Genomic DNA, 27,853 nt, shown 5'->3' on the forward strand with positions numbered 1-27,853 from the left:
TTTTTTCTCAGGCTGTGATTTTAATGAAGATGAGTCACCTTGATTATTAAAACACACTCAGGGTTTCAAAAAGGTGATCTTGGGTCCTCCTGAAGGAATGAAGGATTTGCCCTTTTAGTTAACTCAGATATTTAGTTGTTTCTGGTGTGCAGTGATTTTCGTAACAGCTGTTCTCCCTGAGTTTATTTTCATGTGAATTGACTGGGTTTTTGATTGATATTAATATTTATATTGATTACCTGCAAGCACCTATGTTTAGGTTGACAGTGTGAAGGAATGAAGTCATGACTGAACATAAACTGGATCCTAACAGTAATACAACAAGACACATATATAGTAAGGACTTTATAACAGTAATAACTAGCAAACTAAACTCATATTGAGGCGGAGCTTTTGTTTCTCTCAATGTTTTTGTTCTAGTCTAACTCACGGTGGCGCTATACACCAAGCTTAAGAGAGTTGCATTCCCCAGCCATTGGCGTGTACATGCAATTTGGTGCTCTCCATCCGCAGAGTCGACCGCAGTTGTTCGTGTTAGGAGATTGGACTGTCTTTTTCGCTTTAATTTTCAACTCAGTAACTTATGGTTTACAATGGATTCGAAGGTGATCTGGTTTCAACCGCGATTCGTCTTTTTCCTCCTTCTTGTTTCGCACCTCGCATACGGAGATATGAGCTATTCCTTCCCTGAGGAGATGAAGCGTGGATCGGTTATTGGGAATATAGCCAAGGACCTCGGGCTGCAAATGGGTGCGCTGTTTATCAGAAGAGCTCGCATTGATACCGACGGGACAGACGAACGTTATTGTGACATCAACCTGAACAACGGAGACCTGGTTGTTGCCGACAGGATCGACCGCGAGGGGCTTTGTGGCGAAAAGGCTTCGTGCATCCTGAAACACGAGCTTGTCCTGGAGAATCCACTCGAGCTCCATCGGATTAGTCTCCACATTCAGGATATTAATGATAACTCACCGCAGTTTAAAGAAGAAATTATCAATATAGAAATACGAGAGTCGGCTGGCAAGGGTGCTCGTTTTGCGATCGAAGAAGCGCACGATGCGGATGTAGGACAGAATTCAGTTCAACAATACAGCCTCAAGAAGAATGATAATTTCATTTTAGCTGCAAGTGGAAACACACTCGAGCTTGTTCTTGATAAAGAGCTTGATCGTGAAAAACAAGGGGACATGAATCTGCTCCTTACAGCTCTAGATGGTGGCTCTCCTCAGAGATCAGGCACCGTAGTCGTACACGTCACTGTGCTGGATGCTAATGATAACGCCCCAGTGTTTAGCCAGGCCGTCTATAAAGCCAGTCTGCCTGAAAACTCTCCTCTAGATACTGTGGTGGTCACAGTGCGCGCGACTGATGCAGATGAGGGAGCGAATGGAGATGTGACTTATGACTTTGGACACGTTACTGAAGATGTGGAGAAGATATTTAGTATTGGCCGTAAATTGGGTGATATTCGAGTAATCGGTGGTGTTGACTATGAAAGTACTACTTCATTTGAAATACGCGTTAAAGCGAAAGATGGGTTAGGACTTTCATCTTATGCTAAGGTGATAATATCTGTCACTGATGTCAATGATAACGCCCCTGTTGTTAATTTGAAATCAATGACCAACCCCATACCAGAAGACAGCCCACTTGGTACAGAGGTGGGCATCATTAACGTGCAGGACCGAGACTCTGAGAGTAACAGACAGGTTCGCTGCTCCATTCAGCAAAATGTCCCTTTTAAGTTAGTTCCCTCTATTAAAAACTATTATTCTCTGGTGACCACAGGACAACTTGACCGTGAACTAGTGTCAGATTACAACATTACTATCACTGCCACTGACGAGGGCTCTCCACCTCTGTCCTCCTCTAAAACTGTTCAGTTATCTGTAGCTGACATCAACGACAACCCACCTGTGTTTGAGGAACAGTCCTACAGCGCATATGTGACTGAAAATAACAAACCTGGCTCAACGTTATGTTCAGTTACTGCTCGAGACCCCGACTGGAGACAAAACGGCACAGTGGTTTATTCTCTGTTACCTGGTGAGGTGAATGGTGCCTCGGTGTCCTCCTATCTCTCAGTAAACGGAGACACGGGGGTGATCCACGCTGTGAGGTCGTTTGATTATGAACAGTTCAGGACCTTTAAAGTCCACGTGATGGCCAGAGACAACGGTTCTCCTCCGCTCAGCAGCAACGTGACCGTCAGCGTCTTCATTTCGGATGTGAACGACAACTCTCCTCAGATACTGTACCCCTCCCCGGAGGGCAACTCCTTCATGACTGAGCTGGTCCCCAAAGCTGCACACGGAGGCTCTCTGGTGTCCAAAGTGATCGCGGTGGACGCGGACTCCGGACAGAACGCCTGGCTGTCCTATCATATAGTCAAATCCACTGATCCGGGACTTTTCACTATTGGTCTCCACAGCGGAGAGATCAGGACACAGCGGGACATTTCTGAATCTGACAGCATGAAACAGAACCTTATTGTTGCTGTGAGAGATAACGGACAGCCCTCTCTGTCTGCCACCTGTTCCTTGTATTTACTTATTTCTGATAACTTGGCTGAGGTGCCAGAGCTGAAGGACATTTCTTATGATGAGAAGAATTCAAAACTGACCTCTTACCTGATCATCGCGCTGGTCTCTGTCTCCACCTTTTTCCTGACCTTCATCATCATCATCCTGGGTGTGAGATTTTGTCGCAGGAGAAAGCCCAGAATGTTGTTTGACGGAGCTGTCGCCATCCCCAGTGCTTATCTGCCTCCTAATTACGCAGATGTTGATGGCACAGGAACTTTACGCAGCACTTACAATTATGACGCCTACCTGACAACAGGTTCAAGAACCAGTGACTTTAAGTTCGTGACATCTTACAATGACAACACTCTGCCTGCTGACCAGACTCTGAGGAAAAGTCCCTCTGACTTTGCTGATGCCTTTGGGGACTTAAATGGTTCTCCCGAGGTAGGAACATGATTCATATCGTGTGTCCCTGATATGTAAAACCTTTTCAGTGTTGACTCTCTCTCACTCACTCCCTCATTCACTCAAGCTGATTGTGGCTGCTCTCTTTCTCTGTCCTTGGTGCGGAAACACAGATTTATTAACGCATTGTTTAGTCCCTGAACTCCCTCACTTTTTTTTTTTTTTTGACAGAGCCTAAGTTCATTTTCCTTGATTGGGGAAATATTTCATATTAAATTCACAATGAAAAAAAATTTCACTAGCGTTTTGAAGACCCAAAATATATTTCTGACTACACTTAATTGTCCTGTAATTGATGTAATTTTAAGTATATCATTCAGAAATAACAGATAGATAGCCAATGCAAATATCCACTATAACATTATTTTGTCCAACTATTTAAGTGATTTCGAGACGGGACATTCAGAGAAGATATTTTACTGTTGAATTTTCAAATCATCACTTACATATTTGTAACATTAGCCTCTGTACCACTGATCAGCTGCATGGACCATAGAGGATGTGACTGAGATTCAGTGATGACCTCTGACAGATTATGCACATGCAAGTTACATTCCATACGTTTTCTCTCATTGATAAAGTACGTCTACAGTACAAACTTATCATTACTGTGGCAGAGTATACTCTCTCTGAGGCCATACTTGCTGCCATGTATATGTTCTCTCTGTTTCTGTCTCAGTGTCTCTTTCTTGTGTATCTAGGATCTAGGTCATTCACTGTCCCACAGGTTGGTGGCATCTTAATGCATATTGGGCATCAATATGTCATATCTCCTTCTCTGAGAAAGATTTATGTTTTTGATTTGTCATTCAGCTCATTGAAATTAGAAATAACATAATTGAAATGGTTCAACTTAAAAAAAACTGTTTCAATGACTGATTTAAAGCTCAAGAGGAAATGCATCTCTGTCTCACACTCACCTGTCGAAAAGTGACCAACTCTTCTGTTTCATTTTGGTTGCCATGATTGTTTTTATGTTGTCATTTTTTATTACTAGTCTGTGATCACAGAGGCTGACATGACCTACCTCTGCCTTCTGTTTTTGAAAGTCAAATATATATTCTGTAAACTATAATCTTAGTTGTTATATATCGTTATATACTTTAGTTTTTCCCAGTTTATAATAAGTTTTTTTATAATGTGTTATAATTTAGTTTACAGTGATGTTGTTTGAAAAGCTGTGTTGGTGTGAGACTTGTCAGATGGGACATTTTGTCTCAGCAAGAACTAATTTACAGGATACCCTTTTTTATGGGTAGAGCTGTGTGAGACTGGTGTTTGAATGGTGATAATTTGGGTGGTGCTGGAATCAGGCTGCTGAAAGATGTGACTGCTCACGTTTCATGTTAATCATCAGGAGGGATTCTACCTATTTTCCTCAAAATATTCTGGTTGCTGTTTATCTTAGGTGTCCTGCATGTAGAACTTCTAGTGGTTGTTAATCGCAATGGTTAATAGCTATGATGACTGAGTGCAGATCCTATAATTAAGGACCATCTCTCTGTCTGTCTGTCTGTCTGTCTGTCTGTCTGTCTGTCTGTCTGTCTGTCTGTCTGTCTGTCTGTCTGTCTGTCTGTCTGTCTGTCTGTCTGTCTGTCTGTCTGTCTGTCTGTCTGTCTGTCTGTCTGTCTGTCTGTCTGTCTCTCTCTCTCTCTCTCTCTCTCTCTCTCTCTCTCTCTCTCTCCCTCCCTCTCCCTCTCTCTCCATGCCTGCAACATAAATGCATGTACATTTTTACCCTGGTCCCACACTATATAGCCCATGAAATTATGTTTTATTGATACACAGACTGACTGAAAACCTATATACAGACAAGATGAATGACATAACTTATATATGTAGTGTTTCATATTTGAATCCAGTCCCGTATTAATCAGTGTTTTGTTCCTGATGGTTTGGTTTGTATTAGTTAATGGTGTGACCACAGTTAGCACAAAATAAAGATGATACAAATTTGGAGAGAAAAAAAAGTTTGTCAGTCTGGATTGTGGTGTCTGCCACATGGATAGGTCTGCAGTGACTTTGTTTGGTCAACAACTCGTTGATTGTATGACTGTATTGTCATGTGAATCATGTTTATTTTATCCAATGTGTTTTCACTCTGAAGTGCACTAACTTGATCTTAAACTGAGACCAATAACACATTTTCTTCTCAGGCTGTGATTTTGCTGAAGATGAGTCACCTTGCTCATTAAAACACACTCAGGGTTTCAAACAGGATCTTAGGTCCTGCTGAGAGAATGAGGGATTTGCCCTTTTAGATATCTCAGTTATTTTGTGGTTTCTGGTGTACAATGATATCCATAACAGCTGTTCTCCCTGAGTTTATTTTCATGTTAATTTACTGGGTTTCTGTCTGTCACCAGTATTTATATTGATCAGCTACATCCAGCTGTGTTTTGGTTGACACTGTAAAGGAATTAAGTCATGACAAAAAATAAGCTGGATCCTAACAGTAACAAAATATTTCACATATATAGTGAGAACTTTTAACAATAATAACCAACATGATAAACTCATGATGAGTTGTAGCTTTTGTTTCTGTCAGTGATTCTTTTTTACTTTAGCTCAAGGTGGCGCTATACACCAAGCTTAAAAGAGTTGCATTCCCCAGCCTATCGGTGTGTACATGCATTCTTCTGCTCTCCATACACACAGTCAACCGCAGTGGTTCTTGTTAGAAGGTTGGACTGTCTTTGTTCGCTTCAATTTTAACTCAGTAACGTATGGTTTACAATGGATTCGATGATGATCTGGTTTCAGCCGCACTTTGTCTTTTTCCTCCTTCTTGTTTCGCACCTCGCATACGGAGACATGAGCTATTCGTTCCCTGAGGAGATGAAGCGAGGATCGGTTATTGGGAATATAGCCAAGGACCTCGGGCTGCAATCGGGTGCGCTGTCTATCAGAAGAGCTCGCATTGACACCGATGGGACTGACGAACATTACTGTGACATCAACCTAAACAACGGAGACCTGGTTGTTGCCGACAGGATCGACCGCGAGGGGCTTTGTGGGGAAAAGGCTTCATGCATCCTGAAACGCGAGCTTGTGCTGGAGAATCCGCTCGAGCTCCATCGGATTAGTCTCCACATTCAGGATATTAATGATAACTCACCGCAGTTTAACGAAGAAATTATCATTATAGAAATTCATGAGTTGGCTGTCAAGGGAGCTCGTTTTTTGATCGAAGAGGCGCACGATGCGGATGTAGGACAGAATTCAGTTCAACAATACAGCTTGAAGAAGAATGATAATTTCATTTTAGCTGCAAGTGCAAACACACTGGAGCTTGTTCTTGATAAAGAGCTTGATCGTGAAAAACAAGGGGACATGAATCTGCTCCTTACAGCTCTAGATGGTGGCTCTCCTCAGAGATCAGGTACCGTAGTCGTACACGTCACTGTGCTGGATGCTAATGATAACGCCCCAGTGTTTAGCCAGGCCGTCTATAAAGCCAGTCTGCGTGAAAACTCTCCTCTAGATACTGTGGTGGTCACAGTGCGCGCGACTGATGCAGATGAGGGAGCGAATGGAGATGTGACTTATGACTTTGGACACGTTACTGAATATGTAAAGAAAATATTTAGTATTGACCGTAAATTGGGTGATATTCGAGTAATCGGTGCTGTTGACTATGAAAGCACTACTTCATTTGAGATACGAGTTAAAGCGAGAGATGGGCTAGGGCTTTCATCTTATGCTAAGGTGATAATATCTGTCACTGATGTGAATGATAACGCCCCTGTTGTTAATTTGAAATCACTGACCAACCCCATACCAGAAGACACCCCACGTGGTACAGAGGTGGGAATCATTAACTTGCAGGACCGAGACTCTGAGAGTAACAGACAGGTTCGCTGCTCCATTCAGCAAAATGTCCCTTTTAAGTTAGTTCCTTCGATTAAAAACTATTATTCTCTGGTGACCACAGGACAACTTGACCGTGAACTAGTGTCAGATTACAACATTACTATCACTGCCACTGACGAGGGCTCTCCACCTCTGTCCTCCTCTAAAACTGTTCAGTTATCTGTAGCTGACATCAACGACAACCCACCTGTGTTTGAGGAACAGTCCTACAGCGCATATGTGACTGAAAATAACAAACCTGGCTCCACGTTATGTTCCGTTACTGCTCGAGACCCCGACTGGAGACAAAACGGCACAGTGGTTTATTCTCTATTACCTGGTGAGGTGAACGGTGCCTCGGTGTCTTCCTATCTATCAGTTAACGGAGACACGGGGGTGATCCACGCTGTGAGGTCGTTTGATTATGAACAGTTCAGGAGCTTTAAAGTCCACGTGATGGCCAGAGACAACGGTTCTCCTCGTCTCAGCAGCAACGTGACCGTCAGCGTCTTCATATCGGATGTGAACGACAACTCTCCTCAGATACTGTACCCCGCCCCGGAGGGCAACTCCTTCATGACCGAGCTGGTCCCCAAAGCTGCACACGGAGGCTCTCTGGTGTCCAAAGTGATCGCGGTGGACGCGGACTCCGGACAGAACGCCTGGCTGTCCTATCAGATAGTCAAATCCACTGATCCGGGACTTTTCACTATTGGTCTCCACAGTGGAGAGATCAGGACACAGCGGGACATTTCTGAATCTGACAGCATGAAACAGAACCTTATTGTGGCAGTGAAAGACAACGGACAGCCCTCTCTGTCTGCCACCTGCTCCATGTATTTACTTATTTCTGATAACTTGGCTGAGGTTCCAGAGCTGAAGGACATTTCTTATGATGAGAAGAATTCAAAACTGACCTCTTACCTGATCATAGCGCTGGTCTCTGTCTCAACCTTTTTCCTAACCTTCATCATCATCATCCTGGGTGTGAGGTTTTGTCGCAGGAGAAAGCCCAGAATGCTGTTTGACGGAGCTGTCGCCATCCCCAGCGCCTATCTCCCTCCTAATTACGCAGATGTTGACGGCACAGGAACTTTACGCAGCACTTACAATTATGACGCATACCTGACAACAGGTTCTCGAACCAGTGACTTTAAGTTCGTGACATCTTACAATGACAACACTCTGCCTGCTGACCAGACTCTGAGGAAAAGTCCTTCTGACTTTGCTGATGCGTTTGACGACTTTAATTGTTCTCCTGAGGTAGGAACATGATTCATATCATGTGTCCATGATGTGTTAAACGTAAAACGTTCTCAGTATTCTCTCTCTCTCTCTCTCTCTGTCTCTCTCACTCACTCACTCACTCACATACACACACACACAGACACACACACACAAACAGACACACACCCATGCACATACACATACAAATACACACAAACACAATCTGATGTGTGTCGCTCTGTTCCTCTGTCCTTGGTGCTGAAACACAGATTTTTCCATTCAGTTTTTTTGACAGCGCAGTATCCCACTTTTGTGTGTGTAATGTTTCACTAGTGTATTAAGTTTCTTTAATAGACCCGAACTATATTTGCAGACTTTTTACTTAATTTCACTATATTTGAAGTAATTCATGTGTTTTGTCCTTTGAAATAAATAACAAATAATTTTTTCAGAGAAATTTTTGGCTTGATGTTTAACAACTGTCCACAGAAACAGTTACATTAATGTTTGTACAGCTACAGAAGAGTTTTTGTCAATCAACATTTCATTGGATTTTTAATGATAACATTAAGTTTCTTAAAGGCAGGGTTGGTGATAAGGACATTGGTTCTGGTGTAGAGGTCATGAGACATATACATAGACGTGGGTACCTCAGTTCATAACAGAGGGAGGGAGAGTACTGTATTTAGTCCCTGGTGCTGAAAAGATCTTATTCATCAAAAGGAGATTACAATTACTTCCTCATTAATAGAAACTCCGAACTCAACACAAGATGCTGTAAAATCTATCTTCAGAGCTCTTCCACAATTGAGTCTTCTTTTTCTAGTACTTTCTCTGGTCCTTAATTTTAGTTCATTTGGAAACCGTAATATCTTTCGTATTTAACTTTCCTTTTCAAGCTCTCATATCTATCTTGTTTATTTATCCCACACCAGAAAAATTGTATTGTAATGTAGATGCAATTCATCATTGACCTGGAGCTTTTCAGTTTGCATTCACTGCTTCATAGTATTACACATTTAATATGCTACTCTTCATTCAGAGCTTATTTTTGCATGTGCAGTGTTGATTGAAGAATATACAGTCAGGTGAATAAGGAGATATCATGAACATGCTATTGCACAATATGTGTTTGACTATTATATACACTGCTGTAAGGCAATGGCCTGTGGGGAAACAAAACATTGTGTTGTGTTAGTTGTTTGTTTGTAGTTCCATGTAGTACATCAAGCAGGCAGAAAATCAACCCTGTAGATTGCAGACATGACCCTGTGTTTAAGACTGACTCTCAGACCAGACACTGAGGAAAGTCTGTAACGTCTCTAGAGCTGGATCAACTGTGAATCTTTCTCAGCAACACAGGAAGTAGCGTCATACTTGAATGAAGTATAATGTTGCGGGCCCTCTGCTGGTGGGAGGTGGTTTTCACAGCCATACAGCAGTTATTGCTCTTCCTCGGTGTGATTTGCCTGGAGAGTGTCACATCCACAGTTGCAGTTGGACCATACTCTCCGCAATGCAAGGCAAATTCATATATTACAGTTGATTTAGAGCATTGTAGTTAATTCATTGTCAGAGAAATGGTAAATGAAACTAGTAAAAATGAAATTAAGCAATAAGCACAAAGCAATCATGGGAAACGTCTGTAAAGAACGGCATTTCATTATTCAGGTGTTGCTTTTACTGTGTCCATTCTGCATCAATGTTATTAAGCTTGTATTGTAATATTAAGTTAGCACAGCCTGATTTGTTCTGGTCTTGCCTTGGTTGCATGTGGTGCAAGATGATAAATATAATGCACACGTATCTCATTGCTGTATTGTCCACCGTTGTAATTATCCTCTCAGTCTCTTGGTGACGCTCTTCTATAATATCTGACTCATGCATTCTTTGGATGGCGTGTCTCACCTTATCTGTGTCAGTGGAACTGAATATTGGGCTGGAGCCGCGGGCTGTGTGTGCTTGCGTGGGTGTGTATTGGAGAGGGAGGTCTGTGTGTGCGAGTGAGCGAGAGAGAGAGCGAGAGAAGAGAGACGGAGAGAGAGCAGTGGTGAAGTGGGACTAGAGCGAGGGATCCAAGCCGACAGCTTTCTTAATAGAGCATGATTAACTCAGTTGAGAAGCAGGGACTCGTTGTGTTACAGCAGCATTTCCAGCTCCATATTCGGATGTAAACGTGTAGGATTTACATGATGTCGGCGGTACATTTGTTTCTGAAGGCAGGTTTAATAATGGACCCACCACAAAACTTCAAACGATGGCTGCGTTTTTTATTCTTTAGCCTCCTTTTTGGTGTTTCGTTCGGAGAAGTCCGTTATGTCCTTCCAGAGGAGATGCAGCGGGGCTCTGTGATCGGGAATGTTGCGCGGGATCTGGAGCTGAAAGTGACAGAGCTTGGTGCTCGTCGCGCCCGGGTTGTTGCTGAAGGAACCGGCCAGCTGTGTGAACTGGACACTGCGTCAGGCAATCTTTTGATCAGCCAGCGGATAGACCGAGAGGAGCTCTGCGCGCAAGCAGCTGTCTGCATCCTACAGTATCAGCTCTTACTGGAGGCTCCCCTCCAAGCACACAGCTTAGTTCTGGACATTGCTGATATAAATGACAACAGCCCAGTTTTTGCTGCTGGAGACATAAATCTGGATTTAGTCGAATCCACAGTCCTGGGGAGGCGCTTTCCATTGGAGAGCGCGCATGACCCCGATCTGGGCACCAACTCAATACGTGAATATAAACTGAGCCCGAACGATCATTTTGCACTGGAAATGAGCACGCAAATAAACGGCAATGCCTATCCGGAACTTGTTCTTAAAAAGCCCCTGGACAGGGAGGCAAAGGCTGAACATCTACTGAAAATCAATGGAATTGACGGGGGTAATCCAGTGAGATCAGGAACCGCCTCTATACACGTCCGTGTTTTGGATGCCAATGACAATGTCCCAGTTTTTAGCCAACGAGTTTACAAAGCGTCTGTGCCAGAAAACTCTGCCGTAGGGACTGTCATATTGACACTGAACGCCACGGACTTGGATGAAGGGGTTTATGGGGAGATAACCTACTCTTTCAGTCACCTTTCAGACAAGGTCGCAGGAGTTCTTGATATGAATCCCCTGACTGGAGAAGTACGGGTAGTTGGTCTCATTGACTATGAGGAGGCTAGTACGCACGAGTTAGATGTTCAGGCTAAAGATGGAGGTGGTCAGGCCTCTCACTGTAAACTTATAATTGATGTCATTGACGTAAATGACAATGAGCCTGTGATAGAAATAAAGTCAGCATCTGCAAACATAGGTGAAGACTCTAAACCAGGTACCATGGTTGCTCTGATTAATATCTATGACATGGACACTGGAAGCAGTGGGCAAGTCACATGTACGATCCCAGACAATGTTCCATTTAAATTTGTTTCAGAGGTGAAAAACTATTACATGTTAGTGACTGACGGGAAACTAGACAGAGAGCTTCAGCCAGGGTATAACATCACAATAACTGCCACTGATGCAGGCTCCCCCTCACTATCCAGTGTAAAAGTTCTAACAATCGTGGTTATTGATATAAACGACAACCCCCCGACTTTTATGCAGAGCGAGTACAATGCCAACATATTGGAAAACCAACCAATTGGAACGTTTGTCATGAAAGTGAAAGCGGAGGACACTGACGATGGACCTAATGCTAAAGTGCTATTCCAAATTTCAACGGACACAAACTCAGAAGTGACCTCTTTTCTCACCATCAACTCAGACACGGGGGAGCTCTTCACGTCTCGTCTCTTCGATTATGAACAGTCAGTTCACTTCCAAATCAAGGTGATCGCTCGGGATGGAGGCGACCCCCCGCTCTCTGCTACCTGCACGATACACGTTTTCATTAAGGACCAAAATGACAATACACCAGCGGTCCTATATCCTGTCCAGTCCAACAGGTTCATCGCTGAAGATATGGTGCCAATAGAAGCACCCAGAGGGTACCTGGTTACTAAAGTGGTAGCTGTGGATGCAGACTCTGGCCACAACGCCTGGCTTTCTTACAAAATAGTCAGAGCAACGACACCTAACCTGTTTATGGTGGGTCTGCACACAGGTGAAATCAGAACAGCGCGACCATTCATGGAGGATGAGGAACAGAAACAGACTGTTGTTGTTTTGGTAACGGACAACGGGCCAGAATCTCTCTCCGCCACTGCTACAGTCAGCATAGTAATCGGGGATGGGCTGCCGGTTTTAAATGAACTTTTTGAGTTTGCTGATGAATCACAGGACAGCTATAACCTCACGCTCTATTTGATCATCGCTCTGTCAACCGTTTCTTTCCTTTTCCTCCTTTTAATCTTCGGGGTGTTTTATTTTAAACTGTGCCGGCGGAGTCATGTTTACCGTTCAACAACTGCCAGTCTCCCCGTCTTCCCCACAACCTACTGCCCCACTGGTTTTACAGACTTCAGTCATTGTGGGACTCTGCTAAATGATGATCGCTATGATTCCTTCTTGACCACTGGCTCGTGGCGAGGGGATTTCCGTTTTGGCGCAAACACTGACACTGACACACTGAAGAAAAGAAGCGCAGCCTATCAGAAAAACACCCTGAGGCGTATTAGTGCAGACAGAGCTACTCTGAAGGTGAGGGCAGGTGTACCTCACCCTTGCTACGTGGTCAAGTGAGAATCGACCATAACATATATAGCACATATACAGTATGGTCAAATATTCCCGGCCCCTTCTGACTGTCAAATTAATTATAATTCCATTATTTTTTATCAAGGTTGAATAGAATTACTAGTAAATACCATACTGTTATGTTCACTTTTCTACAAGTATTTGGATGAAAATGATGTAAGTGCATCACAATGTTTTGTAATGGTCTTAGAGATTTGTATATTACCTTATTCCTGTTTCGCCTGAAATGTGATCATGAGTTTAAATGGTGATCTTAACCTTGTGTCTTCTGAAATACATTTTGAAAACAGTATAAACTATGCCGTTTGATTTAATAAAGCAATTATGCTGTTCAATTATATACAGCTTCTTGTGTAACATCAGTCAGGTTTGTTTTGAATGCCTGCCTAATTATATTATTGTACACTAGTTTGAACTATTTTACTCTCTTTTCTCGATTGCTGGGTTGCCATGTTTATTTTTCTCTCAGTTGTTATTTGCTTATATGAATTGTTGCCACATCCTAACAACCTAAACAGATGGTTGTATGGTATTAATGAAAAACATAAGCATGAGTTTCTCTCTGATAAAATCTCATAATATATAAATATTAAATATGTCCATTAAGAAGATAAATATAACCAATAACCTTATGTTGATGTGTCTCATATTTTGCATTTACAATGCATGGCAGTCCTCTGACTATATTAACCCATATGTCTTCTGAGATTGATACAGTTGATATAATATATAGTCTGAGCTGTTGGTTCGCTTCGTCTGTGGTAAACTTGTCTTTGCCTTGTTTTTGAAAAACAATCTCTTTTCAGCTGGAATACATTCAATTCAGTTTTTGGAAACTGCTTTTATGTTTTCAGAAAGTTACACATGATTTGTTGTGACAGACATTTAAAGCTTAACATTTGCACTACATGTCATGACTTGAAAAATGTTTGAACAGACTGTATATTTCTGAAAAATAAACATTAAGAGATGATTGTGTTACACTTCTCCATGAGCATGACCTGCTGCACAGAAGTTGTGAAAGACATGAGTGAAGCTCAGTAACAGAAACTTAACCACACGGTTATCATAACAACAACACTTGGTAAAGCAAATTCACCCCCCAAAAACTTGTAAGCCACACAGTCAATAAAAAGGACAGTTTGAAGACCTCTACTTTAAGATAATTGGTTTCTCTTTTTATAATGTGAATAATTTAAATATGGTTGAGTTCCTTCACACAATAAGCTTTAAGTTATTATTTGCATCATGCCCTCCTTCTTGTTAGAGCAGCAAGAATTTACAACATGATGGTGAATTAAACCAAAATTAACCTTTTGTAGATAATTGTACTTAGTTAATGCAAAACAACACTTCTAGATGTTTGCTAATTTGAGATTTCAGCTTTGATATATTTTTCAACTGACATGACGTAAGACTTTTTCAACTAACTGTCAAACTAGCAAATGTAAAGAATAAAAGAATAACAAAGGTATTCATTTTTGTTTCTCTCTTTAAGAATCATTGACAACATAACAATGTATTTCTCTCTAGGTTGTCATTGTGCAAACATGGACTAAGTGTCCTCTTCAGTTTATTGTTCAGTAAAAAATGTATTATTTGAAAGCAATCTAGCAGTTCAGAAATCAAAAAACATCAACACAGTAGCTAATCAAATTATTAAAGTTACAACTTACAACGGACAAGTGTTGCTAATTTTTCTTTCACTTTTACACCCACGTTTTTATAGATAAGGTATCAACTAGACTCTACTAGGGCACACGATTTAGACATACAATGGTAAAAATGCAGTGTAACATTTGAAATACAAACATATACAACCATAAAAAAAGAAAAACATGAAGTGCACAGTACATGAGCTGCATTCAGATCAGTGGTTAGAGTCTAATTCAACAGTCAAATGGTTGTTGTGTTTGTGTGCGCGCATGTGCGTGTGAGGTTGCGTGTTTGCCTGCTACTGACAGTGTCATGCCAGTGAAGCAGATAAGTTTTGTCAGCAAAATAACTCCCATGTGAATTCATGTGTGTTCATCTTGGTGTTATAGCTGTGGGCCAATTTTTGCTCCTACTTTCAGCTGGGGATGGCGAAGAGAAAAAAAAAACAAGCAGTGCTTTTTTTAAACATTATCTGGGTCATGAGGACACTGTTTTAAGCAATGTATTTGACAACATTGGAGCATGAGAGAATAATATGTCAACAAAATGGCTGTTAGCAATTAACACAAGCATCACTGAGTCCCTAGTGTTTTTAAATACTGTGGGCAATCTTTTTTTTTATTTACATACACATGTTCTGAAAAGAAAAGGATGACATGTTGGAAAACCTCTGACACATCATTTAAACCTAAGAGCATCCATCTTTTAATGACACCCTTTAAGCTGTGTTTCCATGTGTATTTGTTTTATATTTTCACTTGTTACTATCAGTCTATCAAATTTGATGCCTTGTCATCACCCACGATATGATCCATGAATATGAATGATCTGATTGGATTTTATTTGGATTCATACTAACTGTTATCTCTTTTCTCCTTGTTTCTTTCCACATTGCTCTTCTTGATCGAACCGTCTACTTTGATTGAACAGGTAAGACAGTTTTCTTTTCCCATTCATTTTAAATGTCAAATTGTACACTATTTCTTAATACTGTGTCATGTGGCTGCTACAGCCTCATCAACACAAAACTCAATTCCCACGGTCAATATGAAACACAGTTGCCCCAACTTAGGTTTAGTCCATTTTCCATCTCCATTCTTCCTCCTTTTATCTCTATTTCACCACACGGAAACCTTGTTGAAACCAGCTAACATATGTTAGAAGTGTTTATAAGACACATTTCTTAGTCCTGCAAGACTGAATGTTCTTGTAACACAGGCAGCTGCATTGGCCTTCTTGGTGTGTGCTGTGTGATTCGACCCCTGCAGGCTTTAAATTACATAAATATTAATAAATGTGGCTGCTGCTCTACAGTGACTCCCTGAATAATGCACTATCATGATGTGCTGAATGTTTTGTGCTGTTAGTGCGAGTGCTGTCAGGCACAGAAAGAATGTGTGTGCATGAGAGAACATGATGAAATGCAAAATCCTGACCCATAAAATTGTTATTCCTACTCACGCAGACATCATGTTTTAGGAACATACAGAAGAAATATACTGCTGTAAAACGTTTATCATTTCTTGCTTGGGTGAGCATTGCAGTAGTTTCATAATGGATGATAATTCCACTGCTCAAATGTAGGTCACTGGATTTAACAGTAAGACTGGTTAACGAGAGAAGAGATGATCTATCTATCTATCTATCCATCTATCCATCTATCCATCTATCCATCTATCCATCTATCCATCTATCCATCTATCCATCTATCCATCTATCCATCTATCCATCTATCCATCTATCTATCTATCTTTTTTTGTAATCCATATTTAGTTCAGTGTATTATCAGAAAACCTGAATTCTACATAATATCCGCCAAGTCACTGATAAAGACGCAGTTACACAAAGACTGAGTGTTATAGTGGAGGACAACGCGCAGCCCTCTCGTTCAGCTAAAGTCGTTGTTAACGTGGCGTGGCTCACTGACTTTACGCACAACAAGGAGTACAACGACAACCTGACTTTTTACTTAGTGTTGGGTCTGGCTGTAGTTTCCTTCATCTTCATCACGTGTGTAGTGGTTATCATCTCAGTGAAAATCTACAGATGGAGACAATCTTGAGTCTTGTATCACTCCAATCTCCCTGTGATTCCATATTATCCACTACGTTACTCAGACACTTTGGGGACAGGGACTCTCAAACACGTGTACAATAACGAGGTGTGCAGGACGACTGACTCCAGAAATATACGCAGCCAATGAGTCGAGATCTGTTGAGTGTGGATGGCGTTGGAACTGAAACTTTGCATAATAGAGAGCAGTCATCAGCAGTATCTTGCATGTCTACTCTGGTAAGTCTGTCCTTCAGGTTTAATTGAAATCAAATTGACTTCAACATTTGTCAACATAATGTTATTTATATTTACGTTTAAGCTTTAAATTGATACCGGTTTAGGGCACATGAGAAAGTAAGCACAGAGCGCAGCATGTTTAAATGAATGGTGATCGGGGCTCCGGCTAGCTCTGTCCATGGTGCTGAAAGTGGGTTTTGCCCTGAGCTATTACCCGTTCTAAATACTAATACTATTACTACTGCTCTTACGTCTGGTACTACTCGAGTAATAATAATACATATAATAACACGTTATAGGGTATCAAATAATAATAAATTGTTGCTAAATATTCCTTGCAAACTAGTATTATATTGCAGTACTGTGTTCATAGAGCCAAATTGTCTATTTATCTGTTTAGTTCTTTTTTCCGTTCCTGAAGATACTCATTGCTATCCTACTGTTCTTTTATAAGGACAAATACACATTTTAATGACATCACACAAATTTAGGATGATTAAATACAACTCCTTTAATATAAAGAACAAATAACGTTTTTACTAGTCACGAATTTGCACCCTCTTTTTTCCGATTTATTTTTTTAAAGATTGAGGCCCATTCATAAAACTGTAAATAGATCTTTCATATTCAGTAATACTTGATCATTCTCCGAGGGGAAAAATTATTGGCTGTACAAAATGTACTTTATATTACCTACAGAATTAAAATTTGCAATCTTACACGTGTCTTTATTTCCAAGAATATCATCAGAAAACTCATGATATAATGTCTGGTTATACAATGTTCATGTATTATCCTCTAAGCGACGCTGTTGTCTGGTAAATCAATTCAACCTTTCATTGTGGGGCAGTGCCGTTCCCTCCCCTGTCACTGCGTTTTTACAGGCGGAGATAATCTGCGTCTCATAAGAGCTGGAGTTCATACACGTTTGATTTCGATTCAAACGCTAATAGAAATCAGTCTGTAATATTTGCGATTTTGTCATTGAGTTGAAATCTGCTTTGTTTTGCTCAGACGTCCTTTTCACATGGCATTTATAGAACATCATCGAGAGGGAGGACTAAAATGGCGATTACGAGGGGCGGTTTATGTATTTATGTTGCAGCTTATTTTTCTTCTTCAAACGGAGGGACAGATCCGATATTCGATCCCAGAGGAGATGAAGAAAGGGTCCCTTGTTGGTAACATCGCACAAGACCTGGGTTTGGATTTAAAAAGGCTTCGTTCTGGTCGGGCCCGCATCGTGACCGGAGAGAGCATTCAGTACACCGAGCTGAAGACAGACAAAGGGACCTTGGTCGTGAATGAGCGAATAGACCGAGAGCAGCTTTGTGGTGACGTGACACCGTGTAGCTTTACCTTTGAGATTTTACTGGAAAGCCCCATGGAGCTGCACCCTGTGACCATAGAGGTACTGGACGTAAACGACAACGCTCCCACTTTTCAAAACAGCCATCAGGAATTTGAAATAAGCGAATCAACCGCACTCGGCTCCCGTTTTGTTTTGGGGAGTGCGGACGATGCTGACGTTGGGCTAAACGGTTTGCAGAACTACATTTTAACCCCCAACGACAATTTTGCGTTGAAACAGAATGTTTATCCGGATGGCAGTAAATATGCTGAAATTGTGCTTCAGAAATCATTAGACCGAGAAGATCAGCCACGCCTGTCGCTAAGGTTGTTGGCAGTGGACGGAGGAAATCCACAGAGATCCGGTACAGTAAATATAGGTATAAATGTCTTGGATATCAATGATAATTCTCCTGTCTTTAATCAATCGATATATAAGGGAACTGTGATCGAAAACGCACCAAAGGGTACTCCTATTTTTACCGTGAATGCAAGCGACGCAGATAGTGGTTCAAACGGCCGAGTAACGTTTTTTTTCTCAAAGTCAAAAGCAGGAATAGCTGATTTGTTTGACATAGATGAGGCTACAGGGAGAATTTATGTGGCGAAGGAAATCGATTTTGAAAAAGACAAAAAAATTGAGTTCAGAGTGGAAGCTAAAGATCAAGGAGGACGAACAGATTCAAGTAAGGTTGAAATTGAGGTTATAGATGTAAATGATAACGCTCCGGTCATTAACGTTATGTCATTCACCAGCTCTGTTTCGGAAGACTCGCCTGCTGGTACCACCATCGGCATAATTAATGTTAAAGATGTTGATTCAGGTGAAAACGGTCGAGTAAGGTGCTCGATCGAAGGCAGTGTTCCTTTTAAAATTAAATCCAACGTGAGAAATTATTATGCATTGTTAACTGATGCCCCATTAGATCGTGAACACTTGTCAGAGTGGAACATCACTGTCATTGCGTCGGACGCAGGATCGCCTCCCCTATCAACTAAAAGAACATTTTATTTAAAGGTCTCAGATGTCAACGACAATGCCCCCGTATTTCCAAGAGGCCTTTACAGTGCTTTCATAACAGAGAATAACTCCCCCGGTGTTTCTATACTAAGTGTAAATGCTAAAGACCCAGATGAAAACCAGAACGCCCGTGTTTCTTATATTTTGGAAGACTGTGAGATTGGTGGATCTCCAGTATCTCAATATGTTTCCGTTAATGCTGAAACCGGAGTCATTTGTGCAGTTCGTTCATATGATTATGAGCAAATCGAAGAACTGGTGTTCGTCATCAAAGCTCAGGATGGAGGCTCACCTACACTCAGTAGCAACGTGACTGTGAAAATACTGATCCAGGACCAGAACGACAACCCCCCTCAGGTTCTGTACCCAGTCCAGACTGGTGGCTCGCTGGTGGCTGAAATGGTGCCTCGTTCAGCAGATGTGGGCTATCTAGTCACTAAAGTGGTGGCTGTTGATGTGGACTCTGGACAGAATGCCTGGCTCTCCTATAAACTGCAGAAAGCCACAGACAGGGCGCTGTTTGAAGTGGGCTCACAGAATGGAGAAATAAGAACTATCCGCCAAGTCACTGATAAAGACGCAGTGAAACAAAGACTGAGTGTTATAGTGGAGGACAACGGGCAGCCCTCTCGTTCAGCTACAGTCGTTGTTAACGTGGCGGTGGCGGACAGCTTCCCGGAAGTGCTGTCGGAGTTCACTGACTTTACGCACGACAAGGAGTACAACGACAACCTGACTTTTTACTTGGTGTTGGCTCTGGCTGTAGTTTCCTTCCTCTTCATCACGTGTGTAGTGGTTATTATCTCAGTGAAAATCTACAGATGGAGACAGTCTCGCGTCATGTATCACTCCAACCTCCCTGTGATTCCATATTATCCACCACGTTACTCAGACACTTTGGGGACAGGGACTCTCCAGCACGTGTACAATTACGAGGTGTGCAGGACGACTGACTCCAGAAAGAGTGACTGTAAGTTCGGCGGAGCTGGTAGTCAGAACGTGCTGATAATGGACCCCAGTTCTACAGGGACGATGCAGCGGATACAGAGTGAAAAGAGCATCCTGGATGAACCAGACTCTCCTCTAGAGGTGAGTTAAATAATTGTGCTCGCTGCTTCGCTTTCTCTCCCTAATTTTAAATATATATCAAGTCATTGCGTACACTGTTACTCTCAGAACCATGGACAGCATGACAATGTTCCTGACCCGATAGAAATGCAGATCATGTGAACATCATTATAGATTGAGCATCGGGAAGGAAATGCTCCTCACTTAAGTTTACATGAACACGGCTATTTAATTACATGTTGTATTAGAAATGCTTGGTGGAGAAAGTAATGCTGCATTAGTAATAACATATATTGTTTGGTTTGAAACAGGTGTGACTTGTTTATTTTAGTATCCCGATATTCTGTTGTGAAAATGGTGAATCTTATAATAATAAAATGTCATCGCAGCATTAAAGTCGAACTCCTACTTCATCTTTATAAGTGACTGTCAATCACGAAATATTTCAATTTAGAATATACACTCTTAGATTACAATTCGTTTTTTTAGACTTTTTATTACCCACTTAATCTGAGATTTTCTATATATATTCCCACGTTCTACTTTTACAATGTATTTGTTTTAGTACAAATACTGACTTTGAACCCGTTTAAATTTCCAAATATAGTAAAATCAGTCTCATTGGAACATCTACATGTGATAGAGATGTGTTCAATTTGTCTATTTAGGAATCATAGCACTGATGTCTTAGTCTCTTTTTACTTCCACTTTTTAGACTCTAAGCGACGCTGTTGGTCAGTCAAATATATTTTTCATCAGTTGTGTCGTCATTCAGTTCATCCCCTAACTGATTACAGTGAAAGAGGCTCTCTGTGTTTCGTCGAGGTTTGGTGCCAACATGGTCTCACGGACTTGCACATAAACGTTGGAGACTTTTTTGGATTTAACCAGGAAACAAATATATCTGAATCATCTTCACCGTAACGTTTTTCGGATTTAAATCTATCGTTTCTCTGTGGTCGGGATGGCATCTAGAGGATCTCCAATATTCTTAAGATGCCGATCTTTTTGTGGACTGCGACAACAAACAGAACTGCTTATGTTGCTGCTTCATGTTGTTTGCATGGTAAGTGGTCAGATTCGTTATTCTATACCGGAGGAGATGAAGAAAGGCTCGGTGATTGGAAATGTGGCGCAAGATCTGGGTTTGGATCTGAAAAGGCTCCGCTCTGGGCGGGCCCGTATCGTGACCGGGGAAAACGTTCACTACACCGAGCTGAAGACAGACAAAGGGATTCTCGTCGTGAATGAGAGAATAGACCGAGAGCAGCTTTGCGGAGAAGAAACTCCGTGCAGCTTCAGCTTTGAGGTGATTTTAGAGAATCCAATGGAACTGCACAGAATAATTGTTGAGGTTTTGGATATAAATGATCACGCTCCCATGTTTACAAACCAAGATAAACCTATCCGTTTCGAAATAAGTGAATCAGCGGTAGTCGGGGTTCCGTTTCCACTGCAGAGTGCAGAGGATCTTGATGTGGGTGAGAACGCGTTGCAAGATTATGTTTTGTCGCCAAACGACAATTTTATTTTGAAGCAACATGCCAATCCAGACGGAAGTAAATATGTTGAAATGGTTCTCCAGAAGCCTTTAGACAGAGAGCGACACCCACATTTCTCTTTAAATCTAATCGCAGTAGACGGGGGAACACCGCAGAGATCTGGTACAGTAAATATAGATGTCACTGTGTTAGATATTAATGATAATGCTCCAGTGTTTAACCAATCTGTGTATAAAGCTTCTGTGACCGAAAACACGATTAAAGGCACCCGCATTGTTTCTGTAAATGCCACAGATGCAGACAGTGGTTCAAATGGACGTATTTTTTACAGCTTGTCAAAAATGAAAGGAAGCACAGCAGACATATTTGCTATTAATGAAAACACAGGGACGATTTCTGTGTCTGGTCAAATAGATTATGAGAGAGACAGAAAATACGAGGTGAGAGTAGAGGCAAAGGATCAGGGTGGTTTAACCGGGACAAGTAAGGTTATCGTCGATGTTATGGATGTAAATGACAATGCCCCAGTTATAAATATTATGTCGTTTTCTAGTCCAGTATCTGAGGACGCACGTCCAGGTACAACGATTGCTATTTTGAACGTAAAAGATGCAGATACTGATAAAAATGGACAAATAAAATGTTCTATTGATGCTAAACTTCCGTTTAAAATTGAATCTTCAATAACAAATTATTACAATTTAATCTCGGATCAATACTTTGATCGAGAATCCGTTTCAGAATATAACATAACAATAACAGCCACTGATTTTGGGATACCCCCGCTTTCGAGTTCAAAAACATTGCATCTTAAAATCTCTGACGTAAACGACAACGCACCAATATTTCATACGACCAGTTATTCTGCTCATATCACTGAAAACAACTCCCCTGGATTTTCGATATTTGCTGTCAGCGCGAAAGACTCTGACTGGAATCAAAACGCCAGAATATCGTATCTTCTAGAAGACACACAGGTCGGTGGTAGTCCAGTTTCTACTTATGTGTCTTTAAACTCGGAAACTGGAGTTCTTAGTGCGGTTCGCTCCTTTGATTATGAACAAATTAAACAGCTTGAATTAGTGGTGAAAGCTCAGGATGGAGGCTCTCCTCCACTCAGTAGCAACGTGACTGTGAAAATACTGATCCAGGACCAGAACGACAACCCCCCTCAGGTTCTGTACCCAGTCCAGACTGGTGGCTCTCTTGTGGCTGAAATGGTGCCTCGTTCAGCTGAAGTGGGCTATCTGGTCACTAAAGTGGTGGCTGTTGATGTGGACTCTGGACAGAATGCCTGGCTCTCCTATAAACTGCAGAAAGCCACAGACAGGGCGCTGTTTGAAGTGGGCTCACAGAATGGAGAAATAAGAACTATCCGTCAAGTCACTGATAAAGACGCAGTGAAACAAAGACTGAGTGTTATAGTGGAGGACAACGGGCAGCCCTCTCGTTCCGCTACAGTCGTTGTTAACGTGGCGGTGGCGGACAGCTTCCCGGAAGTGCTGTCGGAGTTCACTGACTTTACGCAAGACAAGGAATACAACGACAACCTGACTTTTTACTTAGTGCTGGCTCTGGCTGTAGTTTCCTTCCTCTTCATCACGTGTGTAGTGGTTATTATCTCAGTGAAAATCTACAGATGGAGACAGTCTCGCGTCCTGTATCACTCCAACCTCCCTGTGATTCCATATTATCCACCACGTTACTCAGACACTTTGGGGACAGGGACTCTCCAACACGTGTACAATTACGAGGTGTGCAGGACGACTGACTCCAGAAAGAGTGACTGTAAGTTCGGCGGAGCTGGTAATCAGAACGTGCTGATAATGGATCCCAGTGCTACAGGGACGATGAAGCGGATACAGAGTGAAAAGAGCATCCTGGATGAACCAGACTCTCCTTTAGAGGTGAGTTAAATAATTGTGCTCACGTTTTCGCTTTTTTGTGAAGTTCTTAGACATATATAACGTCATGCATTGTACAGTGTTACTTTCAGCACCATGGAAAGCACAACACTGTGCAGTACCCGATATAAATGCTGATCGTTTTAAAATCTTTACAGATTGAACATTGGGAAAGAAATGCTCCTCACCTTACATTACATGAACACTGCTCTGTACGTATATGTTGTATTGGGGAAGTACATTGGCAAAGTAATGCTGAATTTTTAATAACATATACTTTGTTTTTTGCGAAAGGTGTGACTTATTTATTTTGTTATGTCGATGTTCTGAAGTGAAGATGGTGAATCTTGTTATAATATAATGTCATCGCTGAGTAATGAATCACACAACATTTAATTCCAACTCCTATACTTCATCTTTATAAGTTACTGTCAAAAACAAAATAATTAAATTTAGAAGGTACACTTTTCCTTAAAAATCTTATGTTTTTTAGGCTTTTTATAACCCACTTAGTGATTTCCCCTGTACCATTCAATTGTAAAAGACTTAATTTTTTGTTATTTCGTATACATAATTCTACGTTCTACTTTTACAATGTATTTGTTTTAGTACAAATACTGACTTTGAAAGCGGTTACATTTCCAAATATAGTCAGAATCAGTCTCACTGGAACATCTACATGTGATAGAGATGTGTTCAATTTGTCTATTTATGAATCATAGCACTGTGGACCTGGACTCGTTTTACTTCCCCTTTTTAGACTCTAAGCGACGCTGTTGGTCAGTCAAATATATTTTTCATCTGTTGTGTCGTCATTCAGTTCATCCCCTGACTGATTACAGTGAAAGAGGCTCTCTGTGTTTCGTCGAGGTTTGGTGCGAACATGGTCTCACGGACTTGCACATAAACGTTGAAGACTTTTTTGTATTCAACCAGGAAACAAATATATCAGAATCATCTCCAGCGTGACATTGGTTGGATATAAATCTATCGTTTTTTTGTGGTCGGGATGGCATCTGGAGGATCTCCAATATTCTTAAGATGGCGATCTTTTTGTGGACTGCGACAACAAACAGAACTGCTAGTGTTGCTGCTTAATGTGGTTTGCATGGTAGGTGGTCAGATTCGTTATTCTATACCGGAGGAGATGAAGAAAGGCTCAGTGATTGGTAACGTGGCGCAAGATCTGGGTTTGGATCTGAAAAGGCTCCGCTCTGGGCGGGCCCGTATCGTGACCGGGGAAAACGTTCACTACACCGAGCTGAAGACAGACAAAGGGATTCTCGTCGTGAATGAGAGAATAGACCGAGAGCATCTTTGCGGAGAAGAAACTCCGTGCAGCTTCAGCTTTGAGGTGATTTTAGAGAATCCAATGGAACTGCACAGAATAATTGTTGAGGTTTTGGATATAAATGATCACGCTCCCATTTTTCCAAACAAAGATAAACCTATCAGTTTTGAAATAAGTGAATCAGCGGTAGTCGGGGTTCAGTTTCCACTGCAGAGTGGAGAGGATCTTGATGTGGGTCAGAACGCGTTGCAAGATTATGTTCTGTCGCCAAACGACAATTTTATTTTGAGGCAACATGCCAATCCAGACGGAAGTAAATATGTTGAAATGGTTCTCCAGAAGCCTTTAGACAGAGAGCGACACCCACGTTTAACATTAAAACTAATCGCAGTTGACGGAGGAACACCACAGAGATCTGGCACAGTGAATATAGATGTAAAAGTCTTAGATGCAAATGACAATGCTCCAGTTTTCAACCAGTCGGTGTATAAAGCTTCTGTTACAGAAAACACGATTAAAGGCACCTGGATTGTCACTGTCAATGCCACAGATGCAGACAGTAGTTCAAATGGACGTATTATGTACAGCTTGTCCAAAATGAAAGGTGGAGCCGCAGATATATTTAGTATTGATGAAAATACGGGAACGATTTCTGTGTCTGGTCAAATAGATTATGAAAAAGACAGAAAATACGAAGTGAGAGTAGAGGCTAAGGATCAGGGTGGTTTAACCGGGACAAGTAAGGTGATCGTCGATGTTATGGATGTAAATGACAATGCCCCAGTTATAAATATTATGTCGTTTTCTAGTCCAGTATCTGAGGACGCACGTCCTGGTACAACGATTGCTATTTTGAACGTAAAAGATGCAGATACTGATAAAAATGGACAAATAAAATGTTCTATTGATGCTAAACTTCCGTTTAAAATTGAATCTTCACTAACAAATTATTACAATTTAATCTCGGATCAATACTTTGATCGAGAATCCGTTTCAGAATATAACATAACAATAACAGCCACTGATTTTGGGATACCCCCGCTTTCGAGTTCAAAAACATTGCATCTTAAAATCTCTGACGTAAACGACAACGCACCAATATTTCATACGACCAGTTATTCTGCTCATATCACTGAAAACAACCCCCCTGGATTTTCGATATTTGCTGTCAGCGCGAAAGACTCTGACTGGAATCAAAACGCCAGAATATCGTATCTTCTAGAAGACACACAGGTCGGTGGTAGTCCAGTTTCTACTTATATGTCTTTAAACTCGGAAACTGGAGTTCTTAGTGCGGTTCGCTCCTTTGATTATGAACAAATTAAACAGCTTGAATTAGTGGTGAAAGCTCAGGATGGAGGCTCTCCTCCACTCAGTAGCAACGTGACTGTGAAAATACTGATCCAGGACCAGAACGACAACCCCCCCCAGGTTCTGTACCCAGTCCAGACTGGTGGCTCTCTTGTGGCTGAAATGGTGCCTCGTTCAGCGGAAGTGGGCTATCTGGTCACTAAAGTGGTGGCTGTGGATGTGGACTCTGGACAGAATGCCTGGCTCTCCTATAAACTGCAGAAAGCCACAGACAGGGCGCTGTTTGAAGTGGGCTCACAGAATGGAGAAATAAGAACTATCCGTCAAGTTACTGATAAAGACGCAGTGAAACAAAGACTGAGGGTTATAGTGGAGGACAACGGGCAGCCCTCTCGATCCGCTACAGTCGTTGTTAACGTGGCGGTGGCGGACAGCTTCCCGGAAGTGCTGTCGGAGTTCACTGACTTTACGCACGACAAGGAGTACAACAACAACCTGACTTTTTACTTAGTGCTGGCTCTGGCTGTAGTTTCCTTCCTCTTCATCACGTGTGTGGTGGTTATCATCTCAGTGAAAATCTACAGATGGAGACAGTCTCGGGTCCTGTATCATTCCAATCTCCCTGTGATTCCATATTATCCACCACGTTACTCAGACACTTTGGGGACAGGGACTCTCCAACACGTGTACAATTACGAGGTGTGCAGGACGACTGACTCCAGAAAGAGTGACTGTAATTTCGGCGGAGCTGGTAGTCAGAACGTGCTGATAATGGACCCCAGTGCCACAGGGACGATGCAGCGGATACAGAGTGAAAAGAGCATCCTGGATGAACCATACTCTCCTTTAGAGGTGAGTAAAGTAACCGGCTCGCGTTTTCGCTTTTTTTGGTCTAGGTGTCAGACATAAAACTTAATTGCATTGTACACTGTTACTTTCAGCACCATGGAAAGCAGGACACTGTGCATTACGCAATAGAAATACTGATCATGTTAATATCTTTACAGATTGAGCATCGGGAAGGAAATGCTTCTCACCTAAGTTTACACGAACAGTGCTCTGTATTTATTAGTTGTATTGAGGAAATACATTGGCAAAGTAAGGCTGCATTTATAATAACAGATACTTTGTTGTTTGCACCAGGTGTGACTTATTTATTTTGTTATGTCGATGTTCTGAAGTGAAGATGGTCAATCTTGTAATAATATAATGTCATCGCTGGGTAAATAATCACAAAACATTAAATACCAACTCCTCCTTAATCATTATAAGTTACTGTCAATCACAAAATTATCAAATTTGGAATGGAAACTTTTTCATAGCAATTTAATCATTTTATGCTTTTTATAACCCACTTAATTATTTCCCTTGAACCATTCACTGCACCGTAGTCCAAATGTTACTGAGACTTGATTTTCTGTTATTTTTTATTCATAATTCTACGTTCTATTTTTTACATTGAGTAGTTTTAGTACAAATACTGTATTTGAACCTGTTCACATTTCCATATATGATCTAATCAGTCTCATTGGAACATCTACATGTGGTAGAGATGTGTTCAATTCATAGCACTGTGGACTTGGACTCTTTTTACTTCCCCTTTTTAGACTCTAAGCGACGCTGTTGGTCAGTCAAATATATTTTTCATCTGTTGTGTCGTCATTCAGTTCATCCCCTGAATGATTACAGAGTGAAAGAGGCTCTCTGTGTTTC

General features: G+C 41.4%; 7 protein-coding genes across 16 annotated transcripts in view; all 7 read left to right on the forward strand.

The window, feature by feature from the left end:
• Nucleotides 1–27,853, forward strand: part of LOC133959191 (protocadherin gamma-C5-like) — a 224,321-nt gene that overhangs the window by 57,339 nt on the left and 139,129 nt on the right. The window lies entirely within an intron of this gene.
• Nucleotides 594–2,984, forward strand: LOC133959216 (protocadherin gamma-A12-like). The gene has a single exon (XM_062394336.1). The coding sequence runs from the start codon at nt 594–596 to the stop codon at nt 2,982–2,984; it is 2,391 nt and encodes a 796-aa protein (XP_062250320.1).
• On the forward strand, nt 5,711–8,120 carry LOC133959214 (protocadherin gamma-A12-like). The gene has a single exon (XM_062394335.1). It carries the CDS (start codon nt 5,730–5,732, stop codon nt 8,118–8,120), a length of 2,391 nt encoding a protein of 796 aa, XP_062250319.1. The 5' UTR covers nt 5,711–5,729.
• On the forward strand, nt 10,106–13,887 carry LOC133959202 (protocadherin beta-15). Its single transcript, XM_062394324.1, has one exon. It carries the CDS (start codon nt 10,262–10,264, stop codon nt 12,728–12,730), a length of 2,469 nt encoding a protein of 822 aa, XP_062250308.1. The 5' UTR covers nt 10,106–10,261; the 3' UTR covers nt 12,731–13,887.
• LOC133959206 (protocadherin gamma-A3-like) lies at nt 17,674–20,291 on the forward strand. Its single transcript, XM_062394328.1, has one exon. It carries the CDS (start codon nt 17,721–17,723, stop codon nt 20,160–20,162), a length of 2,442 nt encoding a protein of 813 aa, XP_062250312.1. The 5' UTR covers nt 17,674–17,720; the 3' UTR covers nt 20,163–20,291.
• On the forward strand, nt 21,196–23,838 carry LOC133959119 (protocadherin gamma-A7-like). Its single transcript, XM_062394220.1, has 3 exons — nt 21,196–21,474; nt 22,762–23,541; nt 23,833–23,838. Exons 1-3 carry the CDS (start codon nt 21,196–21,198, stop codon nt 23,836–23,838), a joined length of 1,065 nt encoding a protein of 354 aa, XP_062250204.1.
• On the forward strand, nt 24,501–27,819 carry LOC133959120 (protocadherin gamma-A7-like). The gene is made up of 3 exons (XM_062394221.1): nt 24,501–24,925; nt 26,213–26,992; nt 27,808–27,819. Exons 1-3 carry the CDS (start codon nt 24,548–24,550, stop codon nt 27,817–27,819), a joined length of 1,170 nt encoding a protein of 389 aa, XP_062250205.1. The 5' UTR covers nt 24,501–24,547.

The sequence above is a fragment of the Platichthys flesus genome, chromosome 8 (genome assembly GCF_949316205.1).
Source record: "Platichthys flesus chromosome 8, fPlaFle2.1, whole genome shotgun sequence".
Lineage (NCBI taxonomy): Eukaryota > Metazoa > Chordata > Actinopteri > Pleuronectiformes > Pleuronectidae > Platichthys > Platichthys flesus.